Here is a 25,010-nt window from a genome sequence, read left to right on the forward strand (position 1 = left end):
TTTTTAAAAGCTGAAACCGGTTTGGCTCAGTGGATAGAGCGTCGAGTAGGCCTGTGGACTCAAGGGTCCCGGGTTCGATTCCGGTCAAGGGCATGTACCTTGGTTGCGGACACATCCCCAGTAGGGGGTGTGTAAGAGGCAGCTGATCGATGATTCTCTCTCATCGATGTTTCTAACTCTCTATCCCTCTCTCTTCCTCTCTGTAAAAAATCAATAAAATATATTTAAAAAAATAAAAAATAATCTTAATGACTATATATTTTTTTAACTCAAAATGTCAATAAACTTTTACTTTGCATCATTTAATTAATTAGTAAGATGGTAAGTCAAATGTATTTTAGTAACAAATAATCCTAAATCCAACACTGAAATTGGATTGTTTTATTTTTCTTTGAAGAGTTGCTTGATTGGTTAGGTTAATTTTTAAAAAATGTTATTCCTTTGCATTTGCATTTGAAGGTGTTACTTGGTTTTGGAAAATTCATTATCAACCAAACTGCAGAAGATCTAATTGAGGAAGATCTGGGAAGATCAGTTTCTCAGTCTTTTCATTTGCTCAACTGCTATTATATTCTTCCTCAGATCTATTAATAGTAATCAATTCTGTTGGTGCTATTTCTCAAAACCAAAGACACAGGCTGGGCTGAGGGACTGCCTCCTGCCCCCAAGCGCAGGAATTTCGTGCACTAGGCCTCTAGTTAAACTGTCATACACTACTGCTTGGGATGATTGCTTTTAGAACCCTGTCACTACGGGGAAACCCCACCTTCTGGTATAGAAGCCCACCTAGAAAGCATCTGAGGTCCCTGGCCCACAACTCTCATTGAGCTCCCAGCTCAAAGTCAGCATCAATTTCCCCTCCACATGGTTGAGTCATGTTAAAGGTGAATCCTCCAGCCCTCCAGTTGAGTTGTCCCAGCTGTGGTCATCTCAACTGGAACAAACATGGATTTGTGAAAAATAGATCACTGAATCATAGGGTAAGAAGAGTTTCATTGACTAGTACTTCTCTAGAGCACAGTCTGGTCTCCTATATAATAAAGAGCTAATATATTAATTAAAACAGCTGAATGACCTTTTGGACGACCTTCCAGACGAAGCTGGGGCTGTGAGGGCCGGCCAAGGCTGCGAGGGCTGAGCCCCCGACACAAATTTTGTGCATCGGACCTCTAGTATATTATATTTAGATCCCAAGGACTTTCCTCTTCTTGTGATAAAATAACCAAGTCAGTTATAAAAAGAAATAGTTGTTAACTGCCAATAGAACTCTGAACCCTTCATTAGCTTCCCTCATTGAAGTAATTTAGGGAAAGCTGATCCTACACTCATTCTATGGGCATGAAACTTTAAATAGAAAGAGCTAAGTCCCCTGGCTAAGGGAAATAATCAGGTTCAAGTCATGGAAAGAAGTGGTATGCTCTCAAAGGACAGGGAGAAAACCATCCAACTGTGAGGGTAGGACAAAAAAGTTAAACCAGTTAAGTCACCTGAGCATGAATGAGAGGGGTTGTCACAGATGTCATCTCTCTTGTTTTTTAATTCTCGAAGGGGGGTGGGTGGGATGAAGTCAAGAGCTACTCACATAAGGGGTTCAAGATATCCTTACGAATTTAACACTTCTTGTTTTCAGGAGATATCAAATGCATCAGATGATTGTTTGAAAATTAAGTTGCTTTTTCCACATAACAACATGCCTTGAGGATCAGAGCATTTGCCACTTTTTATTTATTTTTTAAAATATATTTTTATTGATCTTTTATAGAGAGGAAGGGAGAGAGAGAGAAAGAGAGAGAGAGAGAGAGAGAGAGAGAGAGAGAGAGAGAGAGAGTTAGAAACATCAATGAGAGAGAAACATCAATCAGTTGCCACCTGCACACCTCTGCAACCAAGGCATATGCCCTTGACCGGAATCAAACCAGGGACCTTTCAGTCCGCAGGCTGACGCTCTATTCACTGAGCCAAATTGGTTTCAGCAATTGCAATCTTTTTAATGGCTGTAATATATTCACAGCATATGGGCAAACACTGAATCAGTTCTGTAATGATGGGCATATAACTTATTCCTAAATGTCCACCATGCCAACAGTACTGCAATAAACTCCTTATACAAACATCTATGTGTTGATTGTCTTCTATACAATAAATTCGTGTCTTCAGTTGACAATGGACTGGTGAATGTCCCGGGTTCCCCCTATGACAGAACATTCACCTATTCTTTGTTCCCCTTTGTCTTGTGCCTTTAAAGAGTGTTTTTTAGTGACTTCTCCCAAGGAATTCCGGTATGGCTACTCACTAAGTAAACAGAAGAACAGAAGACTCCAGTTACAGAACAATTCAGCTGCAGAAGTTTAAGTTCACGAAGACCTGGAATTTGATGTGAGCAATGCTGCTCACCCCAAAAGTTTCTTAATAAAGACGGCCTTGAAATATGTTTACCTTCCTTGGTTCCCCTGCTATTTTTAGTTCCTTGGGTAAAGTTAATACTTGATTATAAATACCTGCTTTTAAAATAAAGGAAACCTTATTACATAAACGTAAGAAGTTTCAGCTGTATATGCCCACCCTCCGAAGAAACAGCAGGTTAAAGTACCAATTAACTCCCTTATACCATCAGCCTCTTCTTGGAGATATATTTGTCTCCTTGTATTAACTGGTGCCTCGTGACCTTAACACCTAAATGTATTTCCAAACATCATTTAGCCAAGTCTAAATGATAGCTATATCCAGCCTTCTGGTCTGGCCTACCAGTTTTATTTTTATTTATTTGTCTCAACAAGGGTTGAGGGAGGGAGGAGGAAAATAAGTTAGGTTTGCCTTTTACAAAAGCCAGACCAGCAGGATGTTTCAAGGGCATACGCTAAATTTAAATAAATCCTTGTTGGATGAGCCTTAGATAATTGAATTGTACTCCACCTAATATGTTAGCAAAGCCACTGCACTTAGAGCGATGTCAAAGACACACCTACCATTCTATGATGTGTTTCCATCCTTAACCATAACTCCCAAGCAGTGTGATGATCCCATTCAAGTTACCACAGCTATGTCCCCCTTGCTCCTTATTAGAAAAGTTCCCTTTCAGTGGTGGTCTGTTTGCTTGCTGATTGGCAGGCATGTTTCAAATGGTACAGCTTCAAAATATAGTTGTTGTTTTTTTTTGTTTTGTTTGTTTGTTTATTTACAATAGAAAAGTAAGTCTATAAAAGCCATTGCAATTTGAACTAAAATTCTAATCTACAAACAAGAGCCTGGTTTGGAATGAAGATTTAAAGAAATTAAGGGCCCTGGCCAGGTAGCTCAGTTGGTTAGAGCATCATCCTGATACACCAAGGTGGAGAGTTTGATCCCTAGGCATGGCACAAACAAGAAGTAACCAATGAATGCATAAATAGATACAACAAATTGATCTCTATCTCTCAAATCAATCAATAAATATACTAACCAGTAAAAAGGAGATATGCTAATAGACTGCCACATCCTCAAAGATGGTGGTGCCCACAGCCACAAGATGGCAGCACCCAGTAACCTCAGCCCCCAGGGGCGGCAGGCACACAATAAGGCCCCATGCGGGCACGGGCACTCTACCTGCCTGCCTCCAGAGTCCCCCAGTCCCCTCAGCCCCCCAGCTGCTCAGATGGTAGCTACCCAGCTGCCCCAGGCTCAAGAAACCAGGGCTGGCTGAGGATTGCGCTGCCGGCAGTGGCAGCACCAGAGGTGTAATGGGGGTGTCACCTTCCCGATTGCCGGGTGGCCTCCCGCCCCTGAGGGCTCCTAGATTGTGAGAGGGGCAGGCTGGGCATGAATTAAATAAGAAAGATGAGATGGAGGAAATCAGTGTTTTTGCTGATGGGATTTAATTGCTGAAACAAAGTTGGTGAAGTACCAGCATGAGCATTCACCACTGTAATCTTACCACTGTGCTTAGGTTTCCAAGGGGGGGAGGGTGCAGAGGCGGGGAGCGAGAAAGGAGAGTAACAAGGTGGTGTGCTATAAACAAAAAGGTCCCATCTTCCTCTTTTTTATTTTTTTATTTTTTTATTTTTTTTACTGAAGAAGTCTTATTTTTAGAACAGTTAAGAAGCCACTAAGATACTTTCAGGTACTATTTTCAGTGACGCTCATTTATTTTTCAGGAACATTCAGCCCCTACAGCTACCACAAATAAAGCAAATCCCCGTTCAAATTCTTTTCATAGTGCACCCACCAGGGAAACATTGTTTGCAAAGCCACTCATGTACAGTATCTCCAAGCTTCACCATGGCCTCGTAGTTCCCTTATTCCCACTAACTACCAAAGACTCACGTGGATACACTCACTCACATAGGCTTTATTTCCTAGGATTCTTTTCACCATTTTGTAGGAAGTCAGGACCCTTTTTCCCTTCTGCCCCCCTGCACTCTGAGCAGATGATCCAGTCGAGTCCAAGGTTCTTTCTACCCACACAGATCATGGGTCCCTCCTGGGACCCTCCATAACACTCAGCTTGGGGTGCCCAGATCCCCATCTTTTTAGGTCTCCTACTTCTCTGACCATTTTCTACATTTACTTCCTTTCTCTTGGGCATTACGCCATAAGTCAATGGGGCCAGATCCCTGATTTGTCCTGGATGATGGTGCTATGGTTTCACCCATCATCCCTTGGTAGGCTTCTCAACACTTAGGACATGCTCACGCCTCATTCCTCTTCAGTTTCTTTAGGATCTCTGCCTGCCTCTCACACGCAAGTACTCCTCTGTATTTCCCCAGATTTATGTCAATTCTAGTCAGAATCTACTTCAGGGGGGCTTAGTGAAAAGTTCCTGAAGGAGAAAGGGAGTTCAGGTGGCCCAAGTACGTTTCTAGGAGCTGTGGCACAGAAACATGCCTAAAATGGATTGGCAAATGAGGAAGGAAACGCCTGAGCTTGGTGACTTCATGTTGCTGAGCCTGACCCAGCACCCCCAAAGCTCCTCAGATTCACTAGGTCCTTCGCATTTGGGGTGACAAAGCCCTTCTTTAAAAATACCTAAATATCTTTATTTTTGCATGACTAAACGTTTTAGAAACTTGTTATATAAAACACAGAGTCTGTAGTGCTGATGTTTTCACTTTGTGTTTTATCTTTTCACATGGTTGTTTTGGGTCAGGAGTCATGAGAAGAGTGTGCTGGGTACTTCCCTACACTGTCCCTCGGGCTGAAACCATAGCACCAGCCTCAGCCAAATCCCCAGCCTGAGGTAAAATGCTCACTTCCAGCTGAGGAACCCTGGCAGTGCTTGCCTGTGGTCTGCCATGCTCCTGCCTAAGCTCTTCTGTGTCAAAGCCATTGCTGTCCACCCTCTGCAGAGGAAAACCAATCCAGGAGACCTCAAGGAAAGTTGCCAGAACAAGTAAAGTTCCTTCTGGAGCTCATGCATGCTCTTTGCAACGTCACACATGAAACCCACAATTAAGAGGCCAATGAGAAGACAGACTGGTGTTTTAGCACCCAAGGATAAAACACCATTTCAGGAGTGCAGAAATTTGTCCTCCCATGTCCTGATTTTTCACTTAGAAAATGAGAATTAAAAGTAGATTACATTTAAATAGAAAAGAAACCCTCTTATATTTCTGTCCTTATAGCTTACCAAGGTGAGGTGAAAGCTACTAATTCTCTCTAGAATAATGTCATTTTCACTACAAATAAAGGAATAAAAGGAACAGTGAGAAATGGAGTTAAAACGTATTTTTCCACAGATTGGCCTTTGCTTTGTCTCACATCAGGCATCTGATGCTACTCTGGGTGTCTACGAATGACTTAAGATGTCCGGGGCCCTGTGCCTCGAGCTGGCATACAGATGTTATGGTTCTTTCTTAAAAGCCTGAGGCACAAGGACCCTCTTCTCTAAAATAAAAGTCATGACGGGTTTCCATTTTCCTAAATATATCAGAATCTCTTAGAGAAAGTGACTCCCTTTTTTGTATAAAATCACGTAACCAAAAACACAACCCAATATTATTAAAATGACTAAAGGAAAGACTTTCATTCTTAAGATCAAATAAACATATTCATTAAGATATAGAAACCATCTTACTGCATATTGTCAATAAGAACCCAGCATTTGCCTAGAACTTTATAATTTCAGAAACAGTATTATGCATCTTTTGTTTCAATAGAACATTTGAAGATAGTTTCCCCTTCTTCTATTTATACGCTAAGGAGCAGAAATATATCGTGTATCAGAAGAGGGAAACTGAGCCTACAGAAGAGGACCAGGGCCTCAGAGGGATGTAATACCTTGCCAACTCGGTGCCACAGTCCACTAACCAGCCCTGTGATTTGAAATTTTATGTCCCATGTCTCTCCAAATAAAAGCCTAAATGTGCATGTTCACAATCTTTCCAGTCATGCAACACTAGGGAGCCAAGACACATGTCATTTCGTACAATATTTATCCCCCAATCCATTTCCCAATGAATACTCACAGTGATATGTACTTGATCTCATGGAAAGGTCCCCACCTCCAATCTGTGCATCCAGGTTCACAACTGATTTCCCACATACAGCTGTTGGAAATGTGAGGTTTATGTGGGCATTTATAACAGAACCCCGTCCTAAATCATTCCTGCATTTGAGGTTCAAAGTCAACATTATGGGATCCTGCTATCATTTCCAACTGCATTGTCCTCTGGGTTAAATTTTAAAAGCTAAAAAAATAGCTGCATCTAGTATTAAGTAAATTGGAGAATTTCAACTTCCTTGTCAGTTTTCAGCTTGCTCCCTTTGCAAAGCTGCTCTGCTTTGCATTCTGATTCACTTGTTTTGGCCCTCATATCTTAGCAATTATTTCCATTTGTCTGGGGACTGGCCTTTTGGTCCCCTGAGAATCCCAGGCCTCTGTGGAGTAATATAACAACAAGAGCCTCCGTCTTCCTGGACAGGCCTTGTCTGCCGACATAGTCCCACAGGTCTCCTATTGCATGTGGAGGTGGAGATGTATGGCCTTTTCAGAAAACCCAGAGCCAAGTGTGGTGGTGTTGTGAATAGAATTTGAGCCATAAAGACCCACAGGGTTTTCAGACACTTTTAAGTCAGATTCTTCATACATTGTGTGTGCGTGGGTGTGTGTGGGGGGGGGGGGGGCGGCGCACGTAGTGGGAGATTCTGGGAGAGGGATAAAAGATGCCTTCCGTGAATGAGTATTGCACTTGTCCTTGGCAATATTTCAACAAAGATCAGTTTTGGTTATATGTATCTGAAAATTGAAATTTAAAAGAATTAACATATAATTCATACAATTTAATGTGATTTTAAAGATCTGGGGCAGTCTGCTTTGTAATAAATGGAGTGGTGATGACAACTGGCTGTGTCTTCAGTCCCCAAAACAGGTCCTGGCTCACACTGCCCACGGGAGAACTCAGGAAGGCTCATGAGTGAACACCCTCTCCCTGTTTCCCTGGCTGGAGGACTGCTTCACCAGGGATGCTATGACCCACATGGCCAAAGTGCAAGTTAAAGGCAACAAAACCTTCTCCACCAGTTCCTCTTCAAATTTTGATTAATATCTGACAGTAGACTGAAAATACCCTTCAGCAATCTCCATCACCCTTAGAGATTCTGAGGCACTGTACTAAGCTAAACAATGAAGAGCGAGCATTTTTTTAAATGACAAAAACAATGAAAAGGAATGACAGTTATATATTGGACATTCTGTATTCCAGTTTCTGCATTTTAACATGGTAAAGATACAACATGTTAAGAAAATGGTAAAATTTCAACATGTTTCTCTTTTCTTTTCATTAAGTAGACATTTTAAGTCTAAGATAAAAATTTGAGTGATCATGGGGGTAAGTTATGTGGAAAAACTACCGAACATGCCAAAATGAAAAGATTTGGGGATGGGAGAAAGGGAGGGAAAAGAGGTTGTAGCTTTACTATGATAGGTTTTTGCTCATATCTGTAAATTGAATGCAAATTTTCCTAAATTCTAGAATTGTAATGTCAAAAAGTAATTGAGATAAATAAATCATACACCAAAATAGAATTTCAAAATATATTTCATATTTCTAGGATCACACACAGAAAAATTCCCTATAAGCATTACCTTAAAATATTTGTTATCAGAAATATAGTTTTGGGAATTAAAATAAACATCTGATAAGGTAATAGAAACATAATTATAATAGATATTCTATACATGTATAATCTTTATGGTACATTTCATGTAAGAATTATAAATTATTTTTACATTATTTAAAAAATTGGCAACATGAGTTCCCAGATTTAACTATTTGCCTGAGGGACTCAGGTGCCCACATCCCACATTGGGAAGCCCCCACACTCACTGATACAGGCTCCCTGCGATCTGGTCAGGTCTCTGTGAAGTTCCCCAGGATGTGGACGTGGCCCCAGGAGGGAGGTGCTGGTGGAGGGTTGAGGGCTGCCCCTTAGCCCAGGGGGCCTAAAGGCCACAGGCTGATTTGGGGAGGGGAAGGAGATTAGGGGTGGATAAGGAAAACCAAACTGGAAGTTAGTTATTCTATTAAGTGATCCACTCCCCACTCTCCCTAACCAAAATTTAAAACAATTTTTTTTTAAATTTTAAAAATCGAAACTTCAGTGAAGGTGTCTTTTAGTAATTTCAGTAAAAAAAATAAAATAAATAAAATAACCTCAATTCTCTTCATTTCCTGCTTTTATGACCATACATCCTGAAGATAGCGTTTTTCTTCTTTTAAAGTAGCCAAAGTTTTCATTGCTTCCAGTTTATCAACTCCAACCTCTTTGCTTATTATTTCCACAAGGGTATCATTTACATCCCTGGCCATATTCTTAGCATCTCTAGAAAAAAGAAATAATAGTACCAATGTTTAACCCAGGAATTTTTACCAAATCTTCCTTAATTCATGAATCTAAGGCGCCCCACACTACACTTTAGTCCTCCTTCCATTTCTCCAGAAAGTCCCCAAAGGTCTCCCCGCCCCAGCCCTGTCACTCCCCCAACACCAGGCCTTCCCACAGTGACCATTCTAACACATACTGGTCACAGCTTACACTCCTCTCCTTCAAAGTCCATGTCCTGGGAGCGGCCCAAACCTTAAATGTTGAATGAACTTCCCCTCTGGCTTCTGATCAGCCTGGCTGTTCTCTCAATGCTCTGACGTGCCTCAGCTCTGTTCATTTACAGAAAACTGAGGTACCCCCCTCCCCAATGCCCTGCAGTCCCCTGCACAGCACTTGCCATATTGTAGGCACTTGGTCACCTGCTCCCCGCCCAGGGAATGCCCTGTCTAGTGGCAGGGAGTGTATCTCATTTACCTTTGTACCCCTCATCATCTGAACAATGCCAAATACTCAGTAGGCACTTGAGTATTGTTAAATGAAAAGAAGTGTTGGACAGGACGCCAGCACTCCACGAACTGAATCTGACCTGCCCCTTACAGTAAAATGTATATTGAAGTCATTTCGGAACTTATATTTCTCATCCTGTACTTAAGCATCAAATCTCTCCTCCCTCCGTGTCTGGGTTTTTACCCGATTGGCGCCTTGCTCCTTCAGTAAATGTCACTGCCTGCCTCCCCGACCTGGCACCTGAGCATGAGGGCTGCTTACCCACACACGTAAATGTAACCGTTCTCATGAAGGAGGAGCCTTGCCACCTGCTTGCTGTGAAGCTGGATGTTGTCCTGCACGTACTTCACGGGGGCTTGCTCCTTCCCGGCAGGAGAGTCTCTTGAGAAGGAAACCTTCAGGTGAGTGAGGATTCCACGCTCATGGAAATGTCTGAGCTCTTCTCTGAAATACACAGGAGGTTTGTGATTTAAAGTTGAAAAGTCTGTAGTGAGAATCGCACCTGCATGGTTGAGGCGGACAATACTAGAGTTGCAGAGTACCTGAATAAATAATCCCTCTCCTGATGTCTACAGCCAAAAAACAACCACATCGCCCCATAGTGTCCGTCTGGATGCTGTTCTTGGAGTTTCTCTCTGAGTGAGAAAGAAAGGTGAGATGTTTAACTTAAGGAATATATATATATTTATACAACCAACCTCTCTGTTTGGCTGGGAAATACCACCAACCAACCCAGAAAGGTCTGTAAACTCTGCCTTTGAAGTCTCTGAAAGTTCACTCACTGAATTAATTTTTTTTTAAATATATTTTTTTGACTTTTTACAGAGAGGAAGAAAGAGGGATAGAGAGTTAGAAACATCGATGAGGGAGAATCATCGATGAGCGAGAATCATCGATGAGCTGCCTCTTGCACACCCCCTACTGGAGATGTACCCGCAACCAAGGTACATGCCTCCAACTGGAATCAAACCTGGGACCTTTCAGTCCGCAGGCCAACGCTCTATCCACTGAGCCAAACCAGTCTCGGCTGAATTAACATCTTAACATTTCACTCTCCTCAGGGCACTTGGCCCTGCAGCAGACATTGCAATGAGTCAGAGTCTCTGAGCTGTAGACACCTAGGAGCTCTATGGGACATCTTAGTAACATGGAAAATGCAACCACCACATTGTGAAACTTAGACTGACTTCTACATTCAATATTAATAGCAACCTTATGAACAAAATGAGCTCTGAATTAATACACTGGAACGTGGCACAGGGCTTGTGGGATGTCAGAAATGCTGGGCACACCAATGAGACACGCCGAGTGTGTCTGCCATCACTCTTCCGCTTTCTTAAAGTAAAATAGTAAAATGACAGCAAAATTATGTCCAAATGGCATTACTCTCATTATCTGGGGAACAGCACATAAAAACTGTTCATTATTTTACATATGGGGAGAGAAACACAATTTTATTTATTTTATATCAAGCAGTTCTGTTCTCAGAAAAAAAAAATATATCCGTTAGTATCGTTCCATTGAACATTATTGCTGTTTGGGGCTTAACTTTGAAACTTTTGGTATAATTGGCACTGTCACCACCAATTTTATCTACTTAAGGCAGCGTTTTTCAACCGCTGTTCCGCGGCACACTAGTGTGCCGCGAGATGTTGCCTGGTGTGCCATAGGTGCAGACAAGACAAGAATTTTATAATTTTTCACTATTTTGTTTACTTAATATTTCATAATAAAGTAATTATAAAATACTTTCTTTGTGTTTATTTGATTCCTATTCAAGAGAATTACTTTATATATAGTCAATATAGGCACAGAGTTAAAATTTTTAACATTTTCTAATGGTGGTGTGCCTCGTGATTTTTTTCATGAAACAAGTGTGCCTTTGCCCAAAAAAGGTTGAAAAACACTGACTTAAGGAACAGACTGGACGGTCTGCACAGCATCACTGCACGAAGCTCTGCTGGAAACGTGCCTCTAGCGGAGTGCCCCAAGCCACGGAGCAGCCAGGGAGTCAGGAAAGTGCTGCAGTAAGAAGGGAAGCTCCAGCACAAAGTGACTCTCCAGAAGATGGCATCTTCACTTCTCCCTTGGTGACAGATTGTTATGCTATCACAAATTTGATGATAATTTTTCAAATAAAAATTTTATAAGCAAAATCCAATATTCTAAAAATCACAGAAGAAACAAAAAAGCTCTCAGTTCTATCCCCAGCCAAGACCACACGGGACCCATGTGCTTATGTGCTCACCAGCCAGCCAGCGCTTACCTATGCTGCAGGAAACCAATGAAGGGCGCTACGCCAGTTCCAGGACCCACCATGATGATGGGGATGGAGGGGTCATTTGGCAAGTGGAAAGAGTTTGCTGTGCGAGGAGAAATGGATATCTGTAACATTAAACCAACAGTCATACGTATGAAAGAAAACCTAGACAAAGCCTATAACCGATATGATATGTGCTAAGGAAATCAACAAGTGCAAATTCCCCTAAAAGGAGCACCGTAAAATTAAACAGCAGCATTACATCATTAGTTCATGAAACCAGGAACATATTTGTCACTACAGAGAAATAAATCTGACTTACATATTTTTATTTTCCATCCAAATCTATGGTGTTTTAAAAATGACAGGCATATTTCTGAGGTAAAACATGACTTATCTAATTCTTTTCTAGTTCCATGAATAAGATGTTTCCTAGCATGCCACCCATTGCGTGCATTTTGGAGATAAGCAGAAACAATGAAGATTAACACAGGGCAATGAAGATTAACATTAATATGGGGTGAAAAGTTTTAAATGAAAATTAAGGAACTGAAGGGGAAAGTATGAGCTTGCTCTGAAGATTTAGAGATTGTGTTATGGTATGCTAGGTTCCAATGTTACTTGTGTTTGTGCAAAACTAAAAGAATAAGTGATAGAGACAGTTAAAATCTTTTCACTATTTTTCTTCTAATTCATGTGCCAGAGTACTTACAAGGAATCAGTTGTAAATATACTTATTTTCAGGTTCACTTTGCCACATGCCTAAGTTTTGCTGGATGGACACTAAGAGTTAAGAACATAGGAATGGACTCTATAGTCCAAGCTTACAACGCCACTACATTCAGATAGAAATATGTCCAGTTTGTTTATAAGAAATCAAATAAGATTTTCCTCTATGGGTTTTATTATTTTTAAAATTTTATTGACTTTAGAGAGGAAGAAAGAGGGATAGAGAGAGAAACATCAATGATGAGAGAGAATCATTGATCAGCTGCCTCCTGCACATCCCCTACTGGGAATCGAGCCTGCAACCCAGGCATATGCCCTTGGCTGGAAATGAACTGGGAACCTTCAGTCCACAGACCGATGCTCTAGCCACTGAGCCAAACTGGCTAGGGTACTCTACGGGGTTTAAAAGTGATTCTCCACACAGTTTCCTCACTACTAGCACTAATTCAGAATTTACACACCACGGCTGACAAAAGGGTAGGGGCATGGGCCAGTGAAACTCCTACCACCCAGACTGAAGGACATAAAATCAGTCTCTGGCTGACAACTGAGGAATTATTATTCCTAAAAGGAATTATTTGGGACACAGGTTATACAGCCTAAACATAAAATGAGGCTGTTTTCAATATTCTTCCTATGTCAATCTACCAAGAACATTCAAGGAAGTCTTCTATGAATATAAAATTCATGCTTACACATTTACAAAATGCATAGACCACTTAACAGGGAGTGAAAGCTATGTTTTCCAACAGGATTTAAAAATTCAAGTATGGCATAATCTAATGGATAATGGAGGGAAACAATATGTTCTTTCTAACCAGGCAAAGAACATAATTTCAATGATGCCAACACTGCACACTCATAGTACCTGTGGAGCCAGGGCCTTCCCACCATCTGCATGGGATGCATGTCTGTTCGGCTGAAGAACTGATTCAACCAATGTGGCCAGCCAACCTGTGCACACGCCTCGCCGAAGAACCACGGGTGTGGTGGTGGACAGAAACTCCACAACGTTAAAAACAAAGTGAAGCTTCCCTGGGTGAGACAGACTTGAGCTACAAAGACACACATTTTTAAACACTTTTAAGACTAATACATTCAGGCCAAAATAAACTTCTTTTTAGTGCAGTGAGAATACAGGGAGGGGCAAAAGTAGGTTCAGTTGTGAGTACAAGATACAGAATTTATTTTTGTGTTATTGATTAATTATTGTATTATTTCTGTATGAACAACTGTAAACCTACTTTTGCTCCACCCGGTATTCCCCTGAGCAGGAATGTACCTTCTAACTCTTCAGAGAGAAGAACTCTATTCCTACTTAAAAGTACCCCTTCCCCCACCCACATTTTATGATAACATTCTGGGAAAGCTTATAATAACCTGTTTGCCGAAACCGGTTTGGCTCAGTGGTAGAGCGTTGGTCTGTGGACTGGAAGGTCCCAGGTTCGATTCCGGTCAGAAGCATGTACATTGGTTGCGGGCACATCCCAGGTAAGGGGTGTGAAAGAGGCAGCTGGTCGATGTTTCTAGCTCTCTCTCTCTCTCTCCCTACCTCTCTGTGAAAAATCAATTAAAAAAAAAATTTATAATAACCTGTTTGCCTTCAAGACTAGATAAGATTTACATACTTTTCCCGCTCCTCCCCACCCTCCTCCACTGCCCCAAGATGGCCAATGCGCACACAACAACGGCAGCAGGAGGACCTGGAGAAGTGGGAGCACGGCCCCACTGGAGAGCCCCTACCCTGTGACCTCGGGGAGGACAGGAGTCTGGACGCTGGTCGGCCTCACTCCTCGTTATGCTGCTATTGTCCCCACAATCAGGTAAGATTTCACTGAGTAAATGTGAAGGATTTGGAAGTTGGACTTTCATAACATTTTGGGAGGAAGATACCATATATCATGTTAAATAACTGTACCTTGCACAAGAGTATGGTCTGGGCTGGAGCTTCGGAAGGTGTTCTAGAAAAAAAATAAGAATAAGGAACCATTAATTCACAGCTACTGAAAATAAATGCTACACAAAGGATAAAAAAATTCAAGTTCTCAATTTATTTTTATTTTTTATTTTATTTAGAATATTAAATATAATTTAGCCTTGCCAGTTTGGTTCAGTGGATAGAGTGTCAGTTTGAGGACTGAAGGGTCCCAGTTTCAATTCTGGGCAAGGTCACAAGGTCTCAGCGGAAGGCAGCGGATCAGTGATTCTCTCTCATCACTGATGTTTCTCTCTCTCTTCCCCCTTCCTCTCTAACATAAAAAAATATATATATTTTTAAGAAATGTTTTAGTTTTAAATAATATTTTGAAGCACATGTAAAATACTATTGGGAAAAAAAAAGAAACAATAAAATACTATTGAATATTTTTCTCCAATTCCTAAAGTAAACCAGACATACTGTATTTTCTCAGTCTGAAATCAATATTTCTACCTAAAGGCTGTTATAGAATAGGATCCATGAGTGCAGGTGAGGGTCAAGGAACCATTAAATTTTCTGAGTGTATGTATCAGCTTGCTAGGGGGTGTGTTCAGAGTTTTCAGATTTGAAGTAGGATCATGACCCCCAGAAAGATTAAAGACTACTATTTTATGAATTATGGGAACTACTGAGGCTTAAAGTATTTTTCCTTCTTATATTTATATAGTAAAAAAATTTTTAAAAAGGGGGATGGGGGGAGAAGGGGGAGATAGTTACTTTAAATCAGGATATCCAGAAACCTAGTGGTTTCAAGATACATAGGTACTCTTAAAGAAGGTTAAGAAGTCAGTATAGCCGAAACCGGTTTGGCTCAGTGGATAGAGTGTTGGCCTGCAGACTGAAGAGTCCCAGGTTCGATTCTGGTCAAGGGCATATACCTTGATTGCGAGCACATCCCTAGCAGGGGGTGTGCAAGAGGCAGCTGATCGATGATTCTCTCTCATCAATGTTTCTAACTCTCTATCCCTCTCTCTTCTTCTCTGTAAAAAATCAATAAAATATATTAAAAAAAAATAGGAAAAAAAAGTCAGTATATGGATACCTAATTGTGCGCTATCAAGCTTTGGAATTTTTCAACTTTATCTTTGTAATAACTTTCAAAGTCATATTTGTAGTAGTAAAAAATTTTCAATGTCGTATTTGTTATAGTTACTTAGCAAAAATTTGGAAAAACCTTTCTAAAATGGCTTAGTTTTAGTAAATATAAAAAGGTTTCATACAGGGCTCAAATTTTTTATATAACTACTAGAGGCCCGGTGCACAAGATTCATGCACGGGGGGAGAGGGGTGAGGAGAGGGAGAAGATAGCTCAGCCAGACCTGTGCCCTCTCATAGTCTAGGAGAATCTCAAGGGATGTCCAACTGACAGCTTAGGCCCATCACCACTGCTGTGCTCGTCAGCAAAGAGCCTGGCTTCTGGCTGAGCAGTGCTACCCCTGTGGGAGCCACTGACCAACAGGGGGCACCTCCTGCACTGAATGTCTGCCCCCTGGTGGTCAGTGGGCAACATAGTGACTGGTCTTTCTGGAATTGGGCCAAAACTGGCTCTCTGACACCCCCAAGGAGTCCCAGATTGTGAGAGATGCAGGCCAGGCCTAGGGACCTCACAGTGCATGATTGGGGCTTGGAAGGGATGCAGGAGGTGGCCAGCTAGAGAGGGACTGCGGGAGGACTCCAGGATGTGTCCAGCCCATGTCACTCAGTCCCGATCGGCCGGACCCCAGCAGCAAGCTACCTACTGGTCTGAGCATCTGCCCCTGGGTGTCAGTGCACATCATAGTGAGTGGGTGAATGGATTTAGCATATCTTTAACATATTATGCTTTGATTGGTTGAATGGCCAACTAGATACAGCATATTAGGCTTTTATTATATAGGATGTAATAAATGATATATAAGTTTTATTTATTTTTTAAAAATATATTTAATTTTTTTAATTTTTTTATTTTTAAAAATATATATTTTATTGATTTTGTATAGAGAGGAAGGGCGAGAGATAGAGAGTTAGAAACATCGATGAGAAAGATGTGTTCACAACCACGGTACATGCCCTTGACCGAAATTGAACCCAGGACCTTTCAGTCCGCAGGCCGATGCTCTATCCACTGAGCCAAACCGGTTTTGGCATAAGTTTTAAAGGGTAGTTGAAAATATATAAAAAGAAACACTTTTCTATGATTGAGAGCTTCACAAGACTTTATATGACTTCCCTGCACATGTTCTGAATGTTACCCAAGCCCTCTATTAACCTAAAAGACTCAAATAAAAAGGCAGGAGTGTTTGTGTGAACACAGAAAAACAGAGAAGGGCACCCTCACTTGGTAACACTTTTGAGGAAGAGGAAAGAGTACAAAATACTAAGAAATGAAAAGAACAAGAAAACAGGCTGACTTGTAAAGGAGAGGGCCCTTAACTGTATTGGGCATCAAAAGGCACCTTGAGCCCTAACTGGTTTGGCTCAGTGGATAGAGCATCGGTCTGCTGACTGAAGGGTCCCAGGTTTGATTCCGGTCACGGGCATGTACTTTGGTTGCGGGCATATCCCCAGTGGGGGGTGTGTAGGAGGCAGCTGATTAATATTTCTCTCTCATTGATGTTTCTAACTATCTGTCTCCCTTCCTCTCTGTAAAAAATAAAAATAAATTTAAAAAAAAAAAGGTACCTTGCTGGCCCAACAGTGAAAAGTACAATACACATTTTCCTGCCTCCAAAGACAAATGCCAATTTTAGGGATTTTATACATATCACTACAAATAAACAGAGAGCAAATGACAAAATTGTAAGCCCAGGGAAGTAAGTCACAGAGACTCTACCAAAAGCCCCTTACTCCCCTGGACAGGGTCCTCAGGGAGGATCTTCTGTGGAGTTTGAGAACCCCAATAGATGGTATAAACAAAAAACAGGACCTATTTACATTTGAATATTCTGTGGCAGGTTCCCCCCAGCTTAACACCCGAAGCAACCTAAGTAATGCCTGTTGTACTGGGAGGACATGATGATCCCCCCTTTCCTCTTGAAGAACCCTAAATCTGGACTTGCACACAAAATGTTTCCTTCTGCTTCCTGCACACAAAGCACTTCCTGCACACTTCATCAACCACCATCAATTAAATATAATGTTCATAATTTTTTTTAAATAATTTTTTTCTTAGAAAGCTTGTTTTTAGATAAAATTTGGAAAAATGCTTTCTGAAAAATAGCAAAATTAAAATACACTGAATGCTGAGAAGAAAAAAAAAGAGATTTGGGGCACATCTATAATACAACAACAAAAAAAAAAGTGGCTATATTCAGAGAGAAAATGATAGTGACAATAGCAGAAGAAAAAAGCTTGGGAGAGGGATTTTCTGACTTCTAGAAGGCAGTTCTGATGTCAAGGCGCCTGGAAGACAAACTGTAAGATGTTTACCTCCTGCTCACAGATCATTCAGACGTGTCCCGCATAGAATCCAAAGAGCCATGACCGTGATCACTCACCGAATAGGAGGCTGAGAGGAGGCTGACAGGATGGGAAGGCGAGCAGGAGGTCTAACAAGCTGGCACAGGCATCCCTCACAAAATGGTTATAATCGGCCGCTCCCTGTCGGCTGCACAGCTCCTGCAGCCTTCGCTTTTCAGCACCATCACTGGTACAGTCCACAAGGGCCCGCAGAAATGCCTGTGACCCAAGCAAAGAGAGCAGACTTAAATTTCTACATGCTCTGGCTCTGGCTATTATACTGTCTGTTAGCATCTACCTGAGGATGTGTCCGATTACCTAAGGAAAAGTGAGAGAGCCACTACAAGTGTGGTCAGAAAAAGAGAATTACTTTGCTATTTGCTTTAACATCAGCCTGTTAAGAAAACCCATTTTTATGTTCTGTTTTTGTTTAACTTTCCTATATCCTAAACCAAACTCCTCAGTCAAAAGTATAATCTCAAATTACATGTCAGGTGTATCTGAGTAAAAATGACCAAGAAGTCTCATAATTCAACATTTTGTCTCAGTACACAACACTGTTCTTGTCTTAGCTGATGATGACAACTTAGACTTCTACATTTACTTGGCAACTGTTAACTGCTTTTGATGTGATAGGCACTGGGACAAAATGACACCTATCTAGCCCGTAAGGTTTCATGGATAGTGAGAGCAACATAAATCAAGGAGTTATTAGTGTACAAGAAGCTACCTCCCCCAAAGGGGCACACACAGGATGTTAGGATGTTACAAAATGCAAGCTTGAGCTGAAGGCTGGCCACATGAAACCAGGGGATTGAAGATGGCATGGCTACAAGAAGGCACAGGGACCATATGTAGTTCAATCTGGGTGCAGAGGAATGTGGATATGAGTCTGAAGAGACAGAGGGTGAGAACATCCATCACCTTGCAGTATGTGGACACTTAGTCACTCAGATTCATTGTAGAAAGAGGAAAATAGAAAGAGGAAAATATAAACAAATAAAGCAAAAATGAAGTCTTGAGTCCAAAGTCCAAACTCTTGGGTAAAGGACCTAATATGCTAATAACAACTTGGGATTCCAATGCACAATTCCAAGCTTATCCATTCAATGGCAAATACAGCTCTTACTATTCAAGGTTATTTAGGATGAAAGAACTTCAGCAAGTTATTTACATCAAATCCTATCTGAAATGCTAATGAATGATGCTACTTTTTTACTCCACTGCTCAGACATTGTGTGTCCTGGACTCTCTCAACAGGGTAGACTAGACGACTGCTCTTTTGGGGTCATGGGTTTTCATGGGCTCAGTTAAGAAGTTGCCTTAATGATACAGAGACTAACAGATCACATGGCTTTCTCAAAGTGCCAGACATAGTGCCAAACACTCAGGAAAGGCTGTAGAATGAATAAACATCCAAGACTCTGGAGGAATCTATGGTAAGGTAATAACATTTACCAATAACACTTTGCACCGATTTCTCAAATCAATAAAAATCCTAAATTATAGTGAAACACTGGCAATTGTAAATCCTTTAAGTTATTTTTCACTTTAGAATTACAGAAACTTTATGGCACTAAAATAGGATGTACTGCACTGTTTATAGAAAATAAGCTGACAAACATTACTAAAATTTAAAATGCAAGTATTTTTTTAAGTGGCAATTCTACTCCAAAAATTTTATGTAAAATAATATTTCAAACAGGTGGCAAAGATAAATATAGTGAAAGAATGTTTACCTGGGTTTTTAAAAAGGATTTATTTTTATTGATTTCACAGAGTAAGGGAAAAGGAGAGAGATATATAAACCTCAATGATGACAGAGAATCATTGATTGGCTGCCCCCTGTCCACCCTCTCCTGTGAACAGAGCCCGCAACCCGGGCATGTGCCCTTACTGGAATCCAACCTGGGACCCTTCAGTACACAGGTTGATGCTTTATTCACTGAGCCAAACCATCTAGGGCCACCTGTTTGTTTGTTTTTGTGTGTGTTTTTTAATAGTGAAAAACTGAAAAGAACCACTGCTCATGATTAAGTCAGTAGTTTAATTATGATACATCCATGTAATATGACATTTTATCTCTAATAATATTTCCAAGTCGTGGTATACAAATTCCTGACTTCTTTTTAAATAAAAAAACCACATGTTACAGAATGTTATGCATACTATAGGACCTAATATTTTTTTGTTTTCAGCAAAACAAAATTCAAGCATTAACTCTGAGGATCTGATTATAAGGGACTTCTGCTTCTTGAGCTAGCTATTTTTGTATCTTGTATGTTTACAATGAGCATATTACTTTTGAAGTAAGAAATAATATATATTTACATACTTTATGAAATTCTAAAGCTTTCAGCACAGTGAATTCTAAATTTGCTCCTATCATGTCTAGGAATGAACCTTTCTCGAGTAGCCTGCTTCCCAAAGGCGACAAATTTAATAAACATATTAATAAAACAGAATAAAAACTGCATCCTTAGCCTAATAACAGCACTGTTTATGCTTACTGGTCATACGAGTTTGGCAAAGTACAGGTTGTAAAGTTTTACTCCTAAACATCATTTGAGGGAAATGGTTAGGGGGAAACCAGTTACAACATTTAAAAAAAATATAGCTCTGGGCTGAACACTGACATCTAGTGGATAGTTCTATCTCCAAATCATCTAAATATCAGTGTAGCCTACCAAAACCTTTCAAACCTGAAGAATTCTGACATACTAGTAACAATAAATATGTCCACAGATTTACATAAAAGGAAGCTTAACAACATTAATCAGATGACAAGTGGAGAGGGGTGGGGTAAGCCTACACTCTCCTAAGTTTCTTGCCCTCTTTAGAGAGACAAGGTGTCAATAAAGCTGGATAACACAAGGTCATCATCTAGGGTCACTTCATCACTAATGTGCTACATCAAGTTAATGTCCAAAAAAGACTAACAAAAAACCCTATATAAGAAATCTCATTTCAATAGAAAACATACAATTTAAAAGTAAGCACAATATAAAAACATTTGCCTATGACAACTGTAAAGATTCTACACACCTTTGGGAAATAATTCTGAAAGTATGCTGCGCTTTCAAAGCCTTCAAAGGGCAGATACCAGGTCTATTTAATAAATCTAACACAGAGCTAAGCATATTTGTAAATAGTTCCCCAAAGAAGAAAGAAAAGTACCTTTTTAGGAACTGCTCGTATTTCGAGGCACCAGGTAAGAATGAACTGGAGAGAACATCTCTCAGGTATATGCTGGGGCAAGGCTGCTCCTTTTCAGAGAGACAGGAAGGCGTTCATGACACAGAAAATAAGAAGTAAAATGTTTTGCATCCTAAAAACATAAGTAACAGTAATACCTTACATTATAGTATATCAAATTACATTAGGATTTGTGACATAGTTTATTCAGTCAAAAAATTTCCCCAAAATAAAACAGAAAAATGTAACTTACCAAAAAAACAAAAGAACTACAAATTCAATAGCTATGACAAACAAATCTAGGTATGCCAAATAAAAAAAATTACCCAAAACCAAGAAACAAAAAGCTAAATGTGGCAGTAGTCTATTAACAACATGTATGATTCTCAAAAAGAATGGTAGAGTTGACTGAACTCAAGTTCAAGATTAAGAAATAACAACAACAAAAATAACTTCCTTTAATTATGAGTAAAAGCAATTCTTTATATTAAATAACAAAAGCATAGGACAGCAGAATACTCTTAATATTGCAAGTTGTTAAATATTCTGTATACATGAAAACATTTTATGTGTACAGAATATGATAAACATAATAGGAAAACAACCTTTTAAAAAATTTCATATAATAAAGAAGTTTTTCTTGTGTGACATTTTAATATGTGAACTTAAAAACAAATTGTCTATTTATTTTTTATAGCAAAGGTGGAAATTTATTAAAGAACAAGTACAGACTCCTACGTAGGGAGGGGGAAGAGTTCCACAGAACAGACTCTCACGTGGAGAAAGGGAAAGGGTCCCTGAAATAATGTTTATTGCAAAAAGCAAACCAACATATTAGCCCAACTAACCAACCTGCTTCTCTAAGACCAGTTATTGAATACATTCCCGTTTAACGTTGGTATTGTCCAATAAGCATAAAACCCATCATCATCTCACTCTGTAACTGATGTGAAGGTCGAGAATCCAACAGCCAGTGCCTGGCATGTGGCTGACCCTCTGTGCTGAATGGGGGCCTGGGGGGAGGTGCACTGGCATTTGCCACCTCTGATTGGTTGGCCCAAGGACACCTTAAGAAGGAGACATACCTTTCTTCTTGGTGTCAGCCTTAATGTTCAAGAGGACATGGTGTTCCCTTTGGTCTGCGAGCTGCAATCTCTGCAGTAGACTCTGCACCTCAGAGTCACTGTTGGGACAGATCACGTTGAAGGCATCCCCAGGCTGGTAGGAAAAATCTGTTTTCTAGAGAAGAATCAACAAAAAAAAATCCCAAATTAATTAAAGAATTTAGTTATGAGCAAAAAATCATAGGTTTTTTTAAAAATTATTATTATAATGACCATTTCAATACATAAATTAAAAAAATGATTCTAATTGTAAAAAAATAAAAGCTCACAAGACCAATAAACTGAATGAACATACTTTATCAGAAGTTATTTTAAAAATGAAATTCCACATTTATCCAATACTTTGCTTTATTTTTATTTTTTTATTTTTATTGATTTTTTTTACAGAGAGGAAGATAGAGGGATAGATAGTTAGAAACATCAATGAGAATCACCGATCAGCTGCCTCTTGCACCCCCCCCACTGGGGATGTGCCCGCAACCAATGTACATGCCTTTGACTGGAATCGAACCCGGGACCTTTCAGTCCGCAGCCCAACGCTCTATCCACTGAGCCAAACCGGCCTTGGCACTTTACATTATTTCATTGAGTATTTACACAATAGAAATGAAGACCTTCCTCATTTTCTAAAGAGTAAGGGACCTCAGTAAGTAGTATGTTAGTAATCCATGTTAAAAAAAAAAAAAACCTCCTATGAAAACATACATACACATATATACACAGGCACACACACACATTATGAACAAAGGAAACTACTCCAGGTTGTGTGTATTAGTTTTCAATTTCCTTTTGTGTTACTCTTTTCCTTTGGGGAGAAACAGAATGGGAAAGAACACTATTCTTTTCTTCACTAGTTGACAATGTTACACCATCTGGCTGTGAACAAACATGGGCTGGAGAGGAGCCCATTCCCACTGCCTATTACACAGGCCAGGGTCCTGCACGAGGCCTCTGACCACACAGGCTCACACCCCTAGCCTGTGAGGGAGACAGACTGGACCCACCAGCTGACCAACCCTCTGCCTCTTTATGAGTAAGTACAAAAGCATAGGACAGCAGAATACTCTTAATATTGCAAGTTGTTAAATATTCTGTATACATGAAAACATTTTATTTTATGTGTACAGAATATTAAACAACAGAGGATATTAAGAACTTTCAAAACAAATACATAAGCAAAATCTTGATGCCTGTTGTATTTCTTTCTTACTATTAGGAAACTCAATTAAATCTACGTAACTGGATGCGCCCTAATTTTTCTGAAATTGCAACCCACTGCACTTCTCAGGACCTTCATCAAAACAGAGGTTTGAGTTATAAGAAAGTACTTTGGGAAGAAGTACTCGGGCATTGAGGTCTCAGGATTCTCCATCAGTTTCCTAACTTGAGTAATGGATTGGGGAATCATTGAAGAGAAGCTTGTGGATGGAGTTCAGACTATGGAGTACATACTGCTTCCCGAAACTGCAGAAAATATTTATATAATAATTTCTCTGGAAAGAGGGCCAATGATTTTTATTTTCCTTCAGATTCTCAAAGGAATGAGAACCAGTACTGAAAAATGAATTGTCCATGACTGTGTAGTCTAAACTCTATTTCCAGCTAGCTGGCTGATCTCAGGTAATCTGATTTCTTCCAGGGCTCTTCTCATATGGAAAATACTGTTGGGATTCCATTATTCTTTCCTGGCTTAATGTGTAAGGCTGCAATACTATTCTCAATCTGATTCCCCCCCAGGAGCGCTGCTCATGTTAGGCCCTCCCAGAATGAGCAGAAAACAGGTGTGAGTGAGGAGAAGTATGATGGGTTAAGGATAAAAGGCAGGTGGTACAGACTATAACGCCACTCAAGTCTCTCTGCACTTCTTGACAACATAACTGTGCTGAGAAATAAATTCTGCAACTTACTGAAATGTCCAATTCTACCAGAAGAGTGGTTTTTATGGCATCATTTGTAGTCAGCTGAACTGCCTTTGAAACTGGAACTTGAAAAATGGGATCCATTAAAGTCACAGATTCTTGGCTTTCCTCCTTGAGAAAGAAATGTGACATTATTAAATGCAATTTTCAAAAATACTTACCATTGCTTCACTGTGTGACTAAGGTGAAATCTATAGGATCTTATAAAATATCCAGAATATTTAAGTATTCTTTTCTGAGGTGAGTGACTACACACAGATGCTTCTCTATCTTTCAGAAGAGAAGCTCACCTACACTTGAAACGCCTTGTCTGTTGGACTTTAGAATTTCTGAGATATGGGTACTAGATACTAGCATCCTCATGTACATGTCTAATAGTCTTCCTAATAAGCTATGCAGAAGGAAACAGCATGCATGCATATTTTAGGGAGGTGATTCTGAAGGAAACGATAGATGTTTAAGACTGAAAGATGTCTGTCTGGATGGTCACAAGAATCTCAATTGTGGGCAGTGATGTTTAACAGAGCTTTCTCGATAACAGGAATGTTTCCTACTAGCCAATATAGGAACCACTAGTCCCATGTGTCTACTTGAACACTGGAAATATGGTTAGTGTGATTAAAAAACTGGATTCTGAATTTTATTTAATTTTCACGAATTTAAATTTAAATAGCCACACATGCTAGTGGTGCTTATATTAGACAGCACATTTCCTGGGAAACTGTAAAGAAATCCAATTCTGTACCATCTCCACACCTTTTCCAACTTGACGTTTCTAAGTTCTAATTAAAAACAACAAATAATCTAATAAAAATTGGGCAAAGGATCTTAATTGACAGGGACCCCCACTGGTGCATGAATCAGTGCACCAGGCCTCTAGTATTGCGTGTATATATACGATCTTAGGTTAATCTCTTCCCTCCTTCCCCCTCCCTCCTTCCCCCTGAGATTCATCATTCTGTTCCATGTTTCCATGCCTATGGTTTCTGCTCCTGTGTTGAACACCTGCCACCTGGTGGTCAGTGTGCATTATACCTACTGGCCAGTGGGCTGATCGCTTA

The 25,010-nt window shown here is 40.1% G+C and overlaps 1 protein-coding gene across 10 annotated transcripts in view; it reads right to left on the reverse strand.

Annotated features, from left to right (window-relative positions):
• MTRR (5-methyltetrahydrofolate-homocysteine methyltransferase reductase) overlaps positions 1 to 25,010 on the reverse strand; it is a 40,993-nt gene that overhangs the window by 2,419 nt on the left and 13,564 nt on the right. For 5 of the 10 annotated variants that reach the window (XM_036410200.2, XM_045571148.1, XM_036410203.2 and 2 more), the window contains exons 6-15: positions 23,938 to 24,060; positions 21,992 to 22,145; positions 20,889 to 20,977; positions 17,750 to 17,930; positions 14,214 to 14,256; positions 13,164 to 13,350; positions 11,573 to 11,691; positions 9,849 to 9,941; positions 9,568 to 9,750; positions 7,644 to 8,796 (exon numbers count right to left, since the gene is read on the reverse strand). In XM_036410200.2, the coding sequence (XP_036266093.1) occupies positions 8,652 to 8,796; positions 9,568 to 9,750; positions 9,849 to 9,941; positions 11,573 to 11,691; positions 13,164 to 13,350; positions 14,214 to 14,256; positions 17,750 to 17,930; positions 20,889 to 20,977; positions 21,992 to 22,145; positions 23,938 to 24,060 (1,317 nt within the window). In that variant the 3' untranslated portion in view covers positions 7,644 to 8,651. Of the gene's footprint in view, positions 1 to 7,643; positions 8,797 to 9,567; positions 9,791 to 9,848; positions 9,942 to 11,572; positions 11,692 to 13,163; positions 13,351 to 14,213; positions 14,257 to 17,749; positions 17,931 to 20,888; positions 20,978 to 21,991; positions 22,146 to 23,937; positions 24,061 to 25,010 lie in introns of those variants that run through there. The other 5 variants (XR_004982993.2, XM_036410204.2, XM_036410205.2 and 2 more) reach the window with 5 other exon arrangements.

Source organism: Pipistrellus kuhlii, unplaced genomic scaffold (genome assembly GCF_014108245.1).
Source record: "Pipistrellus kuhlii isolate mPipKuh1 unplaced genomic scaffold, mPipKuh1.p scaffold_m20_p_4, whole genome shotgun sequence".
NCBI lineage: Eukaryota > Metazoa > Chordata > Mammalia > Chiroptera > Vespertilionidae > Pipistrellus > Pipistrellus kuhlii.